Below are 16,032 nucleotides of genomic sequence, written 5' to 3' on the forward strand. Positions count from 1 at the left end.
TTAACTCTACTGGCCACACAGATTGACATGATAACTGATAAGTGAAACACACTAAATTTTTTAAAGTTTTTGTTAGAATTTGAAATGCAATATATTTATAAAATATAAAGAATTTTATAAATTATAATAATATATAGATAAATTATAATATTTTAATATTTTATTAATATTAAACAACAAATTATTTTTCCAATTTTTTTTATTTTTTGTTCATATTAAATATTTTAGATAATTTTTTATATTAATAATTATTAATAGATACTATTTTTTAATCCAGTTCAAGAATATAAGGCAAAAATAAAATTAAGCGCATCTTTCTACTAAAATATAGTTGAACACAAATGACATATATATCATGTTTAAAATATCCATCTTGAAAATATAATAATTCAATATAGTATTGGTAATTAATTCTATAATAATTTATTAATTCAAACAAAATCGTCTCTATATTCAAAGATTATAAGTAATCTTTTTTTATAATATCTTTTAATTTTCCGTACTAATGATTTTTGTGAATAATATAAATAATAAACTCTAAAATTGACCAAATAAAATAAAAATACACTACACCATTATTCATATTATTTAAAATTTTCATTGTCTACCAACTCTTTTCTTTTGAAAAATTGAAGCATTGCTTAACCATTACTAAAGTTAAGATTAGCTGAAAAATTATTTAAAACCGAAAAGATTACGGCTAAAGATAAATCCTCTCCCTCAACTATATAAGTAGCTACCACAACCATTCACCTTTCCATAACCATAACACAAACCGCAAACACTTCTCTTCTCACACTCTCTTTCTCTCTTAAAAAACGAAAAAGAAAACAAACACTTTTCCAGTTTCTCAACTTCAATTCACTAAACAATAAACATGACTCGCATGCTAAGAATCCTCCAATCCGCCACCGCCAACAACGCCACCACCACCACCGCCATAGCTGCTGCCGTACCGCCGGCCGAGGCAGCCTCAGTCGAGTCCGACTTCGTCGTCATCCTCGCTGCGCTGCTCTGCGCACTCATCTGCGTCGTCGGCCTCATCGCCGTCGCACGATGCGCCTGGCTCCGCCGCGTCCCCGTCGCAGGCACCGGAGCATCTCCACATCAGGCACTCGCCAACCGTGGACTCAAGAAGAAGGTACTCAACTCGTTACCGAAATTCACCTACGTCGACGGCGACGCCGCCGGTGCCGGTAACGGTGCTGACGCCGGCGTCCGGAGGAAGTGGACAGCCTCATCGGAATGCTCAATTTGTCTGGCGGAATTCGCCGCCGGCGACGAGGTCAGGGTGCTTCCGCAGTGCGGCCATGGCTTCCACGTGGCATGTATTGACACGTGGCTGGGATCACACTCCTCCTGCCCGTCCTGCCGCGCCGTCCTGGCCGTTGGGAGATGCCAAAAATGCGGCCAGTTTCCGGCTGTTCCAAACGGCGCTACCGTAGTAGCAATTGCCGGCGAAACAGAATTAAAATCTGTCGTCAGCAACAGCAATGGTAACGCCGGAAGTAATAGCCGGCATGCTAGCAATGATTTCTTGCCTTAAAAGTTATATTTCTAAAGAAAATTCGAAAAATTACCACAAAGGTGTAAATTAATTGCAATTATACCAGATAAGAGTATTATTGCTGCCACAGGCACGGTTGCGGATCATAATTAAAAACCAAAGATGTATTTCTATGTATATTTTTAGAGGCTTCTTCTTAATTTTTGTTATTTTTTTATTACTAGTTTTTGTTTTAGTCCTTTAAGTTGATCTGAAGAGATTGATTATTTGGGCGATTTTTCTCTTGTTAACACCCTTCCCTACTTGAAGTAGTTATTACCCTCTTTAATTTGTTTTGTTTAATCTTTTTTTTTTTCTTTTACAAAGGAAGTGTATGTACTCTATAATCTAATTGTATATATAACTTTATTATTCAATCATCTTAGTCATTATTTTACTGTGCTACAATTTTTCTCTTTTTCTTTTTTGTCTCAAGGGACATGGTCTCCATTGTTTTAGAATAGCACAAGATGATCAAGGAGGATGAGTAAAATTTGCAATTATTTTCATTTCTTTGTAGAAACTACCATGCTATAATAAAAGATTTGGATCTTTGTTTTTTTAATATATAAAATTAGTGTAGCAGTAGTAGCAGTGAATTGAGGGGGAGTATATATAATTCTAGTTATAAGAAATAAAAAGTTAATTATGGAGCTCTTAAATTAAGTTTTCAAGCCAAGTACAGAAGTAGTTTTTGGAAAAGGACAACCCAATAATAATGCCTCTAGTATGGAAAATGTTACTGTATTTTCCTCTTTATTTTCTTTTGTTTGTATTTTTTTAACATCAAAATCATGCATTAGCATTTTGTTATAGCAATAAACATGCTATGTCTCACTTATAGTAGACATTAAAGCAATGACATGTAACTAAAACTGCATGCGTGATCATCTAGCTAGTTGGAAAGTTGGATTATTATAGATTATGGATTAAAAATAATAATAATAATTAAAAAAAAAAACATGTTATGGCATGGCATGGTATGGCATGCATGATATATATATACTCTGCATAGAAGAATGTAATATGTAAATAGATAAAAAATCGTATTAATTACCAACTCCTATAGTCTAAATAAAATTCATATTTTATTTAATGATAAATTGTTTATATAATATGTAAGTTCTTGAAATGTTATATAGTCCAAACAAGAGAAGCGCTGTGATTTTGAAACTTACTGTGTGTCTATACTCAGTTTATGTTCTACTTTTTGTTTTGAGTTTATGCAGCATGAAAAACTGGTTTCAGCTTTTCTTTTCTTTTTCTAAATGCACTTTTGTTGAGTACCAATTATTACCAAGCATTCTCTGACCAAGAAAAAAGGGGAACTACCATTACCAAGCACTTTGTAGTTTGTACCAATTATTACCAAGCATGTAGTCATAATTGTGCATATTTGTGCATCAATTAGGTCAGTCATACTAATGAGAAGAAGTATTATTTTGAGTAAAAGGGTATCAAGAAATTTTCATAATGTTAATGCTCAATGCTAAACCATCACTAGTTAGAATATAAGTAACCTAAGCTTCTACTAGAAGCTTGATTTCCACTAGGTGTAGTGTTGATCCTTTTATTTCTTATTTTAGTATTTAACTAATCTCTTTTGAAAAAAGAAATACCCAGAAATAGGGACCAAGACAAATTAAAATAAAGGTTAAAGTGAAGATAAGACAAAAGAGGGAACATAAAGGTAGTGCAAGTGTTTATTTTATGGAATTAAAGAAATAATAACAATAATAGAGAGTTATTAAATAAAGGTGGTGATGCCTTTTGGGTACCTACAATATGGTGATGGTCCTCTTCTTGCATCTATCCAAATTCCCATTAACTATCTTTCTTAATGGGAGGTCTATAAATAAGAGTTTCAACACCGTTGATGCCTAATTGTGTAGAAAAAGTAATACTTTGATGGCATCTTTCTACACTGTTGTTTAGTAGAATAATAATAATATAATGTATGTTTTTGTGTGGTCCCACCCACCATTTATCTTCCTAGGTTATCTTCTATTCCCCCCTCTCATGTGAAGCTTTAGTGAGAACAACTCACTAGCAAAGTTGAAAGTTGAGACTCGAAAAAGCAATATCCATATTTCCCTCAGATTCTCTAGATACATTATTAGGAAGCACCATGATTGCCAAAATATTACATCCATTTCCCCCCTATTTTTCCCCTTTTCTTTTTTCTTGTCATATGTAACTAACTTTGTTATAAAAGATCTACTAATTCGATTTTAAGAGTATTTTAGTTTTAAATTCTAAACTCCAAATCATACTTCGTTGATCGAATCATGGAACACCCATGTTTAATTAGATTTATTTTCACACCATTTTTTCTTTCTTTTTTGTTTTTATCCTAGTTGAGTTGGGGGAGTCATCAATCTATTGCTACTTTGCCTACTTTTTTTTTTCTTCATACTTTTTTCCATACCTTTTCCTTAGTATCTGACTTATCAGATGATGACAACTCCGTAGGCAAGTTGTTAGCTTTGCATACTACCTACTCTTTTTCCCCCCTCTTGTGACTCCTCAAATAAGTGCTGGTCAAATTTTTGAGATACCTTATTCTTTGGCCATCATCCATTGTATCCAAACTTGATTGTTACCTAAATTAATAATAGCTGTTTTATCATACCTACCACTGCTTACAGGTAAGGCTTTGTTAGCAAATTAAGAAACACACACAAAGCACATGAAATGATAGTAACTTATTCTTTTACTTCTACCCTCTAACTGGGGTTCTGTTTTATATACATCGAACACTTTATTTAATATAAGAAAAATACTTCACTACAAAAAAAAAAAAAAAAAAAAACTAGAATATGTGACCAATTATGATAGGAGCAATTTTTTTCTTTTTAACCACCATAACTTCTTCCAACCACTAAAATATGCTGCCATCTATGTGACAATTGTTTCTGAAAGAAATGAGGTAATCTATGCAGCACAGTTCATATGTTAAAAAAAGAAAGAGTCATAAAGAGAGGTAAAGAAACTCATCTAGTTTTTGAAAAACAACTAATCACCTCGTTTGGCTATGTCAATTTTTCGGTCCTTCTAGCTAGGTGAAAGCATTTTGACTAGTGAGTATTTTTCAATCAACTCTTCAGCTTACAGAACTGCAGAATGTGCTCAAGCTATCCACACAACACTATATTCATGTTAAGTACCATGAACATGGCCACATCATAATATTTTAACCATGTGCAGGAGCTACCAAGAGTAGCATGAAGAAGGAACCAATCCTTGTGGAAGAGGTTTGAGAGGTAGCATATCTTCCGAGTAATGCTCAAAATAAGTACCATGAAAGACATGCATTGATGGTTCTGTTAAACTTATAACTGAATTATGTAGAGTCAACATCTAATATGAACTAAGTTTCCTCTTCATCACTCTCACCCCCAAATAAGGAAGCCATTTTCATAGCAAGCTTGGCAGCCATGTCTCTCCTTTGGAAATCAGGCATCAACCTTAAACCTGCACGCATGTTCCCAATCTCGGACATCAACTGTTCCAAATCGTCTAACTCAAGACATTTATCCTCATCTTCAGAATGCATGATATTGTGTGAGGAGTTCTTGTTATCCTCGCCTTCAGACCCAGTACTTGATGTTGTGGGCGGGACATCTTTATCAGATTTAATTTCGTTCTTGTATTCACAATCTGTATTTGTATTGTTTTGAGGACCCAATCCCCCAGCATCCAAGGAAGTCGCGGATACCCATGCTTGTTCAATTCCATCCCAAGGATCAGCTGAACCAGCTGACAGAACTTCATATTCTTGTTCATAATCAGATTCTTCTGATGATAACTCTGAAGAAAAACAGAGAACCAAAATTAGTGCTTGTATTGCACTGCCTGGCATATATTCGACATCAATAAAAGTGCCATACATCACACATTAAGAAATGTAAGAGAAGAAAAATACCCTCTTTTGTAGGAAATGATGGTTGACTTATCCTATCACCAGATTTCAATACCATTCCAGGCCACATATGAGCAGAAAGAGCACCATAGAGACGTTCAACTCCTTGTAAATCACCATCTATAGACAAACCTGTAAACAGCAGTTCTTTTTCTCTCAGAAATGGAATAAATGTATGCAAATCATATAATTTGAAAAAAAAAAAAATCCAACATAAGTCAATGTTGTTCAGCAGGAAAGTTTGGTCATGAATAATGGCATTCCTACATGAACATGATCTATTAATCATCATTCTTAAATGACCCATCAATCAGCATCTGCCAGAGCAAAAAGCAGACTACTGTTCAATGGATTGTGTTGGCTTTAAAACAGGGAGGAGAATTTTACAGTTGTCAAAATCAGCATTAGAAGCACAAGCCTCAATGAATTCAATATTGTGTTCGGTGCACCATTCCAAGCAGGACCTTCTGATATCCCATGATGGTTCTTCATCTCCCAGTAAACTAGTTCCTTCAGATTCAGATATTCCATACTCAGGGAGCTCCGAATAAGGATCAATAGCAGAGTCTTCAAGTTTCAGTAACCGTCTTCTGTATTCAGCATGAACTGGATGACCTGGAAGGAGGTCCACTTTGTTTCCGATGCATAATAATATCTCAAAGTTTTGAATATCAGTGCCAGATACCCAATTTTGGAGAGCAGTTAGAGAAGATGGCTGCATATAACAAGAAAAATGAAAATTAAGTTTACATTATATGAATATGTCACTGTAAATGCAAGCTTAAGGCAGGCAGAATAAAAAAAAAGTAGCCGAAGAATAGTTCACATGAATATTGATGTGTTTTGTTTATAGTTTGCAAACCAAGGTTCGGTCTAACGAAAAAATTAACTTTTTATACTTCTGTCCAAAATATAGAACATCATTAAAAACCATGTTAAAATATAGCTCAAACATAATGTTGTTGAACAGGCCAAAATTAGTTGAAACTTGGTCTGCTTGCTTCAAACCATTGTTTGAGATTCCTCATGACCAAAAACAAGACACACACTAAAACAATGAAAGTAACCAAGATTTTTTCATGGAATAAATGATCGTTGACCAAAAAAACAAATTGAAGAGTAGTCAAGTGAAGGAACTAACATTATTCATGTCAAAAACCATCACTAGTGCTGCTGCCTGTTGAAACGCGGGCAGGTTCCGGACAGAAAAATCATCACGAAGATGAGCCATCCACACAGAAACATCAGCAGTATAGTACTTAGTGTTGATAGTCCATCTGTTCAATCCCGGTCAAACACACACCCAATAACATTTAAAATTATGCTTCGAATAAGTTCGATAAAATAAAAGCTACTCAAAGTCAACGTACCCATGTACATTTACTTCAGAAGCTGAATCAAAAGCATCTTCACTATCAACAGAGAGCAACCCTAAAATTGACATCAAATACAACCAAATCCACATTACTTCATGTAAAAATATATTAGAAGAACTAAATTAAGAAATAATTGCAGTGTGGACATAGCATACCAATGATATGTTTTCCAACTGATTAAGAAAATATTTTGATGTAGTTACTATCCAACTAAATTAAGCATAACTCATCAAGAAGGTTCTACTATTAGAATCCATGACTCGGCAATCACACACACATTTGATACAATATAATCTAATGACAGCATAATAAACTTTACATTAATACTTAATATTGGGATGTAAAGTGAGGAAGAATTGTGAATCCATTACTGGTATTTGCTTACAAGTAAAATAATATCTCTAATTAGCTAACTAATATCTCTAATTAGCTTAAATAAATCACATTAGGTGTAATACTTAAGAGTATACTTACAGCATTCAAAATTAATCATTAAACCTTATTGCATTTGCACACCAATTGAACTTCATAAGTCATAAATACTACTACTACAGCATCTAGGTTTGATCCAATCACTTTTAAGTAAAAAACAAACGATAGTATCTAAGCAAGAATTATGCTAAAAAGTGTTACTTCAAAACATATCTATATGAATATCAAGCACTAAAATTAGAGCAAACCAAAGTTAATAATCCAATTACAGATAAAATTGGTAAACCAAAGATTTTTTTTTAATTAAGAACAAAAGAGAAGAAGAAAGGGAAAGAGAAAGATACGTGAAAGGATGGTTCGTTTGCCGACGTTGGAGGATCCAATGACGAAGATGGCGGGTCGGTTCTCCAGAGAGGCAATTGGCGATTCCATTTTTTTTAGCTCCGAAGCTTCGAATTTCGCTGCTCTCACTCTCGCAGAGATGGGTGAGACAGTGAGAGTAAGAAGAAAATGAACCCGTAAAGCAGCTAAGGTTTAATTAAAAAAAAAGATTTAATTAGTCTCTTAATAATATACTTTCACTAAATTTATAACTAAATTTATGTATATTTTTTTAGTTAGCTCCTTATAAGAATTTTAATTTTATAATTAAATTATTTTATATTAAAAACACTAAAATTAAAATTATTTTTTAACAAAAAAATATGTGATCAAATTTAATTAATTTTTTAATTATTAATATTTTTAATTTATAAAAAAAATTTCATTAATTTTAATATTTTTTATATTAATAAAAACTAATTATAAAATTAAAAATAATATAAAAATTCAATTTATATATATATATAATTATAAATTTAATAAAATTATAAGAATCACTAGAATAATTACATCTTAAAAAAAATCACGTTCAGTTTAATCAAAATAAAAGTAGAAAAGTTAATCATAGAGTATAATTTAGACAACTTCAAAAGACATAATTGCAATAGTTAATTTCATTTCACAACTAAATATTATATTTTTGAATATTATAAGTACTGTTGTGGTACTATAACAGATTAACAGCAACTTCAAGTTGATATTTTTGAATTGTGATCAATAATATTCAAAAGTAATTTATAGAATTGAATTATCTTAACATTAGTATAGATTAATTAAATTATATGAAGTAATTTCGTATATCATATTAATTAGTGATATTTAACCATTTATATTAGTATTGCATTAACATTGATAGATTAGGAAGTTTGTGTTTTCATAAGTGATGGACTCATTAAGTTAGTAATGATAAAAACTCGAGTAAATACCCATAGTCGTCCTTGAGATTTACGCAAATACCTATAATAATTCTTAAGATCTCGATTTTTTCATTATAGTCCTCCAGATAGAGCTCCGAATACTCAAACTAGTCCCTGAATATATTTCTGGTGATGACTCATTACTGGAGGGCTGACGTGGACTCAGTTTATCACGCTGTAGGAGTCCCAACGACTAGTTGAGCTGGCTAATTTCCAAATTGCACCCAAATTGGTCCCTCCTATTATACGTAACCCTAAATCCCCAGATTTTCAAACACTTCATCTCTTCGTCTTGTTCATCTCTTCTCCTTCTTCTTTCATACACTTCTTCCTGTTCATTTTTTCGCGATATATATTGGTGCTTCGATGTCATGAGGAATTCGTCTCTCGCCTTTTTTTCGCTCCAAAATGGTCCCCAAGGTTTCAGTTTGTTTTAAAATCGTCCTTCGAATCAAAATGTCCCTATCCCTTCTTTCCCAAAATTATGCCCAGCAGAAACAGAAGCATAAGCACCACCACCACCACATCCACCACCACCCACCACCTACCACCACCACCATCATCATCATCATCATCATCATCATCATAATGGAATCATAAGAACTCAGAACCAGAACCACCACCACCACCCCCTACCCACTGCCACTCCATCATCATCTGTATCACACCAACCAAAACTAAGAAAATCAACATCATCATCGTTATCCTCATCAGAACCAGAACTCATATCCAGAACTCAAACTCAGACAAACAAGAACTCAACTCAAAAAATCATCATCATCATCAAGAACCCAGAATCAGCAACAACAATACTCCAAATTCAAATTTCAGCAACAATAATATTCTACAACAAATTTCACAAAAAATTTACAAAAAATCCAATTCACAGAATTCACAGAAGAAGAAGAAGAAGCGGCGGGCAGCGGTGCGACGGTGGGGTCGGCAGTAAGAAGAAGAAGCGGCGGGCGGCAGTGCGGCGGCATGGCGTCCCCCTTCTCTCCCCCCTCCACCCTCCCCTTTTTCTCGCCCCCTTTCTCTCCCCACCCACCCCGCTTCTCTGTATCCCCCTTTCTTTCTTTTTTTCTTTTTTTTTATTTATTTTATATTTATTTTATTTTATAATTTTTTAATAAAGGGTAATTTGGTAATAAAAAAATATAATTGGTAAAAATGACGATTTTAAAACAAACTGAAACCTTGAGGACCATTTTGGAGTGAAAAAAGACGAGGGACAAAATAAATTTTCAACCCTACGTTGGAGACCAAAATCATACTTATCCCTAATTTTAACTACTTCATCTCTTTCCATTTTCAGTTTCTTGTCTTTGGATACCAATGTCTTCTCAGCATGAGTTCTAGCACTATATTCTACAAGAGATGCCGAAAAACAGAACATTTCTCATCTTCAATCTCTCTGAAATTTCTAAGCTACTTTTTCGATTAAATCACTAACACTACGAAGAATTAAAGACCCTAAAATATGAGTTCAGCAAAACAAAATTTGAAGAAATACGTGATTAGCAATCTTATCTAAGTTAACTATGATTTTTAATTTTCTATTCACAAAAGTGCCACAAAAATATAATACATTCTTAATTCTTCATATGCACATGACATTGAAATCCCCAATCACAAAAACACATTTTTTTATTAAATTAGGAATTTCAAGTTCTTCTGTTAAGGAAGAAGCATATTCTTAATCTCCATAAATAACTACAAAGAAGGTTAATTTTACAAAATAAAGCACAAATAGCTGAAAGAAAAAAAAAAAGAAAAAAAGAAACGTGCTACAATTGAAACAACATTCCCAAAATCGGTTTATGAAGTAGAACACTTGTGATTATGAAACCCCACAAAAGATGAGATTCAGATTTGGTGGACACATAACAAAACTTCAACTACACTAACAACTTGCATATCATCAATCAACACTGTATTAAAAATGTAAAGTAAAAAAAAGGAAGGTTACCTTGAGTCCGATCACAAAGTCAGAACCACGTTCTTCTCGTGAAGGAGGGGAAGAACTATAACAACTTCTGGTCGAATTACTTCTTCTCTCAAATTTTTCTAGCCAGCGAATACAACCCTACGGCTACGCCATTGATGGGGAAATGAAGAAGAAATCAGAGGGTGGAAGAAGAAAAGACGAGTGAAGTGAAGTGTTTGTGAAAACATCTAAACGGCATCATTTTTGGCTATGAAGGGCGCCAAACCAAAACGACGACGTTTTGGACCCCTCCCACGTGGCAATTTGAGGCCATGTCAGTGCTCCGGTGATGACTCATCACCTGAAATATGACCAGGGACCAATTTGAGTACTCGGAGGACTACAATTAAAAAATTGAGATTTTAAGGATTACTATGGGTATTTGCGTGAATCTCAAGGACGATTATGGGTATTTACTCGTAAAAACTCAGATTAACTTGACTAATCAATTAAATTTGAGAGACTAAAATGAGATAATTAGTGAGGTTTCCGTTGTTAAGGATTTGCAAACTGACCCCTAAAAAGTTGGAAAATTACGACAACACTTTTTAGTTTTTTTAAACCCCACACACAGAGGTAACGTTAGCGGAACCCTAAAAAGCGTAGGTAAGTGAAAGCTTCGCAAATCTCACTTTTTTCGCAGAGCTCGCAACGCTTTCACCAGCTATCTGCTCGTCGATTTTCCGTCGCGTGAGTTTTGATCTACCATTGTCGTGTACTTTCTCTTTCTTTAGGTTCTGATTGTAGGAAATTTCGTTCTTTTACTTTGTTGATTTGTGTTTTCAGCTGTGTATATGAATCACTGTGATTTGTGATAGTGCATGCAGTGAGAATAAAGTTCAAGCTACTTATCAAAAAATTTAATTTGCTGTTAGGTAGGGTCAGAAGCATTTCTAGAAGAGAAATGTGTTTCTGAAAGCTTGAATTGCTATGCTAGTTATACATTAAATTAGGGCACAACTGAAAGTTACATTACAATCCGTCGCTTTGAAAAACATGTTAGTTATTACTAAAAGCCAATTACTGAAATTTATCCATTCAATGAGCCTAGTAATGGTTCCTTGAAGAGCATGTGGTCTATTTATTCATTCAAATGCTGGGAATGATGGTTTGCATTTTTGCATATTTTGGATGACAAATAGGAGCTGGATTGAGAATAGCATTCTATTTAGGATTTTGATAAATTCATTTTTCCCTAGTGGAAAGCAAAATGGCAATGCAACATGTTAAGGGAGTTAACCATTTGCTGATAAAACCATTCCAAAATATTTGAATTCTAATGATTTGTATATAGACATGGTTTACTAGAAAGGGATGATGTTCATTGATTCATTGGTTGCGTTAGTGTACACTACTTAAGAATGAAAAGTTTTCCTTCATAGGTACTGTATTTACTATATGTTATAGCTAAACAATTGGACTAGTAGTTATTGTATCATTCTCAAGCTTTTGTGAGAAAACTTCACGATTAATTTCTGCCCAGATTTGCAGCATGCCTCGAGTTGCACGCTTTGGTCGTCCAAGAAAAAGAGGTGGAAATAAATCTTCTATGCAAGAACCTTCACCGTTGATTGATTCTCCACCATCTACTCAAGACCCACCACCAACTATCGATGCCTCATCTTCCTCTTTGCCTCCATCTACATGGCTTGATGCCACATCATCTGCAGAGGCTCTTCTACAAGCCCCACCGGCCACCCATTCATGGCTCCGGCTCCGCCAATACTTAGACGCTTTTTCTGAAGTCCCACCATCATCGTTCAGAGCTCCATCTTCTTCTCAGGTCCCACCACCATCGAATAATGCTAGAACATTTACTCAAACCACATCAACATTGAATGACTTCACAACACCAATGGAAGCGCCTTCAAATGGCCCACCTGCCACCCAAGCACGGGTTCGGAGCCGCCAATACAAGGAAGCTCCTTCACAGGCCCGACCACATTCAACTAATGCTCCACCATCGACACAGGCCTCACCACCATCAACTGATGCTACACCATCCTTGGAAACGCCTTCTCAATTTCAACTGCCCTTTAGAACTCGGCTACAACGCCGCCAATATATGGAAATTTCTTCCCAGACCCTACCACCGTCAACTGAAGCTCCGCCATCTATTCAAGCCCCGACACCATCAACTGATGCTCCACCATCTATTCAAGCCCCACCACCATCAACTAATATTATGCAACCTATTCAATCCCCACTTGATGCTCCATCATCTTCTCAAGTTCCACCACCATCATTTGATGCATCACCACTTACTCCTGCCTCATCAGCATCGGTTGATGCCACATCATCCCCGGAAAGTCCAGCACATGCTCCCCTAGCCACCCGAATTCAGCCTCGGCGCCGTGAAAGCAATAGACGCTGGACAGTTGATGTAAGAGGTAATTTGGGTGCATATAATCTTTTTTCTTTCCATATTTGATGTTCTAACAAATGTTACTCACAGATGCTTCAGGAGCTACAAAAGTTGTACATTTGAAATTGAAGGATCTTTGGGATCTTCCTGAAGGAACCAAAGTGGTCGTACCACTTGATGATTGTAAACAACCAGTTGGTGAGACGGGTGGCCTCTTAGCATTTGCTATTGCAAAATTGGGAGCAGATTTTACTGCTCTTCCTATTTGTTACAAGTCTTGGATAAAAGTTCCTAAACATTACAAAGAGGAGATTTACAATAGCAAAATAAAGGTTCAACCAAGTTTCAATGAGATTTTTCTCTAAAGCTTTTCAATGAGATTTACAATATGCAACTATTTCACAATTTTTTTCTTGTGCATTTGAAGGAAAAGTTCATTATAAATAGCAACATAGCAAAGAAGATAATCATAAGCAGGATTGGGGACAAGTGGAGGGCCAATCGAACGAAAGTTTTTCGTAGGTATTATGATCCAAAACTCAGCAGAGAACAAAACTACCTTAATCATCCTCCGAATATAACCCGGGCTCAATGGATTTGGTTTATTGATTATCGTTTGGATCCAAATACTGATGTAAGTAAATCAATCATATGATTTATGCAGTACAATTATTTCACACTAATCTCATTGAGTTTTCATTTTTGTTTATCACATTGCAGAAAATGTGCAAACGAAATGCAGAAATTCGAGGAAGATCATCAATAGTGCCTGGAGGACATAAGACGTTAGCTAGGAAACGATCTGAGATGGTGGTAGTTTAATTGGTTTATTTTTTCAGTCGTTTTAAATTCCATTAGCTATAATGAGCATGTTGAAAATGTGTAGGAAGTTGAGAGCGAAGAGCCTGTTGGTAGGGAAAAAGTTTTTGTTGCCACGCATGCTAATGGTGATGGATCATATGCAGATGATGCCACTAAATCTATTCATGTAAGATTTCTTGCAGAAGTTTATAAACTGGCAATATCTGTTTCTCTAGGAGATATAGTTTGTATTTTACTATTATGAATATGTCTTCAGACTCTCTCGCACTGGTAATAGCATAAGCAAAGTTTCTGAAATGAATACCAAGTAATTCTACTTGTTGAAATGAAAAGTGACAATCTAACAACAACAAACTATCTCACTAGGAGGAGTCGGCCTCAGGGATTACCCGATGCCATAGTGTGCTATTGTACACATCATTTCAACCTATGTGGAAAAGAGACTGTACTGAGGAAAAGCTTGACAACAGATCAGTTGTTGAGTTTTTCTGGGTAGCATGGGAAATCATTTCTTTGTTTATAAATTTGTTCGAAAATTGATTCCTCTCTTATCTAGATGGAGAAATTGAAACTTGTACATAAAAGGAAACATGGTCATCGGGTAGTCTCTGTTTAACTTGGCTTGATTTCTCCTATTTGCTTTTAGCTTATATACTGACTGGTTTTATGCTGTTTTGAGTTATAAGAAAGATTTAAATACTTTTAGTTTTATACAAGATTTTGCAGCCAACACATGCTGTTGGGTCTTTGTGCTTTTATATTAATTTTTATTGCTTTTACATGTGGGATTATTGTGTAATTTTTAACACGTTGAATCATGTACTTTTTTTTTTCCATTTATGAGTTGGAGTTGGTTTTATTTTTTATTATTAATTATTAATATCTCACTTTGCTTGATATCAAGCACTAACACACTAATGTTGACAATAGGAGAAAGTTCTTCATATTGAGAATGAAGGGAGCTGTCCACGAGCAATTCCTCTGGATGATTCCCTCGGAAAGGAGCCTCTAGGAAGAGTCGAAGGTTTGGGTTTTGGTCCCTGCCCAACCCAAGTAGTTAGAACCAAAGAGGGTTGTTGCTTAAACAGTGACGTCTTTGCCAAGATGCAGCAGGAAATTCTAGATCTGCGAGCACAATTGGAAAAAGAGATTAAAGGTAGAATTGAATTTCAGAAAACTGTGGCTCTAATCCTCCAAAATGTTGCCACCCCAGTCATGACTCCAGAGCTTGCTGCACTCCTAACGCCATTGGTAATCCTCTTCCCTCTTCCTCACTAAGATTTTTAGTAAATCTATGATCCACAGATTTGCCTAATCAACCAAACTAAAATCCACAGATTTTGCACTGTAGAAAAATTACATATGTAAGATTTGCCTAATCAACCAAAACTAAAATCCCCAGATTTTGCATTTTAGTCGTGCTAAGATATTTAGCAACATTGCAAATGCTCCCTTGAAGCTATTATTATGTATGATCCACATATTATAAGAATCATGTTTGCAATTGGATAAATGCAAATTAGCAATAGAAAGTCAAATTTGTTTTAATTTGATATAGTACTGTGGCATCTATGTGGTTGCTAATTTGCTATTTTTATTGTTTACATCTTTTTCTCCTATTTTCTTACATGATAGTATCTTTTTCAGCTTACACGTGCTCTTCAAGCTACATGTGATAATGCTGGGAATGTTGGCTAAGCAATGGAAGTTCTTCTCATGGAACTTGATTTGTATGATTATTTATGGTAGGTGAAGGGCAGAACTGGACCAATTGGAAAGTTGTTTGTTAATGTAAAATATGAGAAATGAAGCTAGTGTGTAAGAGAAACCAACTGCAAAACAATTTGTGCATGTTCAATTTTCATGATGAGAAGCTAAGTGTAAAATGTGAAGGGGGAAAAAGAACTTGCAAACAATATTATGGCCTCTTATCATATGACCAAGAAAATTGATGATTTACTTTGAAAGAATTTACTTGGTGAATTGTTGTATAAAGCTAAAGTATGAAGTAACTACGAATGAAGACTCAGATTGCACTGTTACTGGAATGTAAAGTTTCTAAACGATCGAGTAGAATTGGAAAATTAGAAGAATAATTATGATTGTGTTAATTGTTTTTAATCATTTTTATGTAAGTGAAGAGATTTTTCCTATATGTAAAACCCCATTGTTTGTTTACAATCATATACCCGTTGTTTACAATTTTTAACAAATCTCCACTTGGTTTTATGTATCTTCGATTCTTCCCTACTATATATGAAATGGAGATATAGAAAGAAAAGTT

The 16,032-nt window shown here is 34.7% G+C and overlaps 3 protein-coding genes across 6 annotated transcripts; 2 read left to right on the plus strand and 1 right to left on the minus strand.

Annotated features, from left to right (window-relative positions):
- The first annotated feature begins 770 nt into the window (after positions 1 to 770).
- LOC130961429 (RING-H2 finger protein ATL8-like) lies at positions 771 to 1,926 on the plus strand. Its single transcript, XM_057887320.1, has one exon. The coding sequence runs from the start codon at positions 878 to 880 to the stop codon at positions 1,544 to 1,546; it is 669 nt and encodes a 222-aa protein (XP_057743303.1). The 5' UTR covers positions 771 to 877; the 3' UTR covers positions 1,547 to 1,926.
- A 2,419-nt stretch (positions 1,927 to 4,345) lies between these two features.
- Positions 4,346 to 7,794, minus strand: LOC130960665 (uncharacterized). Its single transcript, XM_057886114.1, has 6 exons — positions 7,621 to 7,794; positions 6,839 to 6,899; positions 6,610 to 6,745; positions 5,856 to 6,183; positions 5,472 to 5,600; positions 4,346 to 5,356 (listed from the first exon to the last, which is right to left on the minus strand). The coding sequence occupies exons 1-6, from the start codon at positions 7,706 to 7,708 to the stop codon at positions 4,917 to 4,919; spliced, it is 1,182 nt and encodes a 393-aa protein (XP_057742097.1). The 5' UTR covers positions 7,709 to 7,794; the 3' UTR covers positions 4,346 to 4,916.
- A 3,338-nt stretch (positions 7,795 to 11,132) lies between these two features.
- On the plus strand, positions 11,133 to 15,928 carry LOC130973419 (uncharacterized). Of its 4 annotated transcripts, none has more exons than XM_057897938.1 (8): positions 11,133 to 11,276; positions 12,045 to 12,951; positions 13,017 to 13,258; positions 13,354 to 13,560; positions 13,647 to 13,736; positions 13,813 to 13,914; positions 14,679 to 14,999; positions 15,396 to 15,927. In XM_057897938.1, the coding sequence occupies exons 2-8, from the start codon at positions 12,054 to 12,056 to the stop codon at positions 15,444 to 15,446; spliced, it is 1,911 nt and encodes a 636-aa protein (XP_057753921.1). In that variant the 5' UTR covers positions 11,133 to 11,276; positions 12,045 to 12,053; the 3' UTR covers positions 15,447 to 15,927. The 4 variants fall into 4 exon arrangements, with proteins under 4 accessions (XP_057753921.1, XP_057753912.1, XP_057753928.1 ...); XM_057897929.1 differs by having other exon boundaries at positions 11,133 to 11,251; positions 12,053 to 12,951; XM_057897945.1 differs by having other exon boundaries at positions 11,142 to 11,251; positions 14,682 to 14,999; positions 15,396 to 15,928.
- Positions 15,929 to 16,032: the final 104 nt, after the last annotated feature.

This window comes from Arachis stenosperma, chromosome 1, assembly GCF_014773155.1.
Source record: "Arachis stenosperma cultivar V10309 chromosome 1, arast.V10309.gnm1.PFL2, whole genome shotgun sequence".
Lineage (NCBI taxonomy): Eukaryota > Viridiplantae > Streptophyta > Magnoliopsida > Fabales > Fabaceae > Arachis > Arachis stenosperma.

Excerpts from the sequence above, each read along its gene's own strand:
- LOC130961429 (XM_057887320.1), top strand. The coding sequence starts at position 878 with ATGACTCGCATGCTAAGAATCCTCCAATCCGCCACCGCCAACAACGCC.
- LOC130960665 (XM_057886114.1), bottom strand. The coding sequence starts at position 7,708 with ATGGAATCGCCAATTGCCTCTCTGGAGAACCGACCCGCCATCTTCGTC. Across the intron at positions 6,900-7,620 it reads CAAACGAACCATCCTTTCAC|GGTTGCTCTCTGTTGATAGT; the intron begins GTATCTTTCTCT and ends TGTCAATTTTAG. Across the intron at positions 6,746-6,838 it reads TCTGAAGTAAATGTACATGG|ATGGACTATCAACACTAAGT; the intron begins GTACGTTGACTT and ends GGGATTGAACAG.
- LOC130973419 (XM_057897938.1), top strand. The coding sequence starts at position 12,054 with ATGCCTCGAGTTGCACGCTTTGGTCGTCCAAGAAAAAGAGGTGGAAAT. Across the intron at positions 12,952-13,016 it reads CTGGACAGTTGATGTAAGAG|ATGCTTCAGGAGCTACAAAA; the intron begins GTAATTTGGGTG and ends TGTTACTCACAG. Across the intron at positions 13,915-14,678 it reads ATGCCACTAAATCTATTCAT|GAGAAAGTTCTTCATATTGA; the intron begins GTAAGATTTCTT and ends TGTTGACAATAG.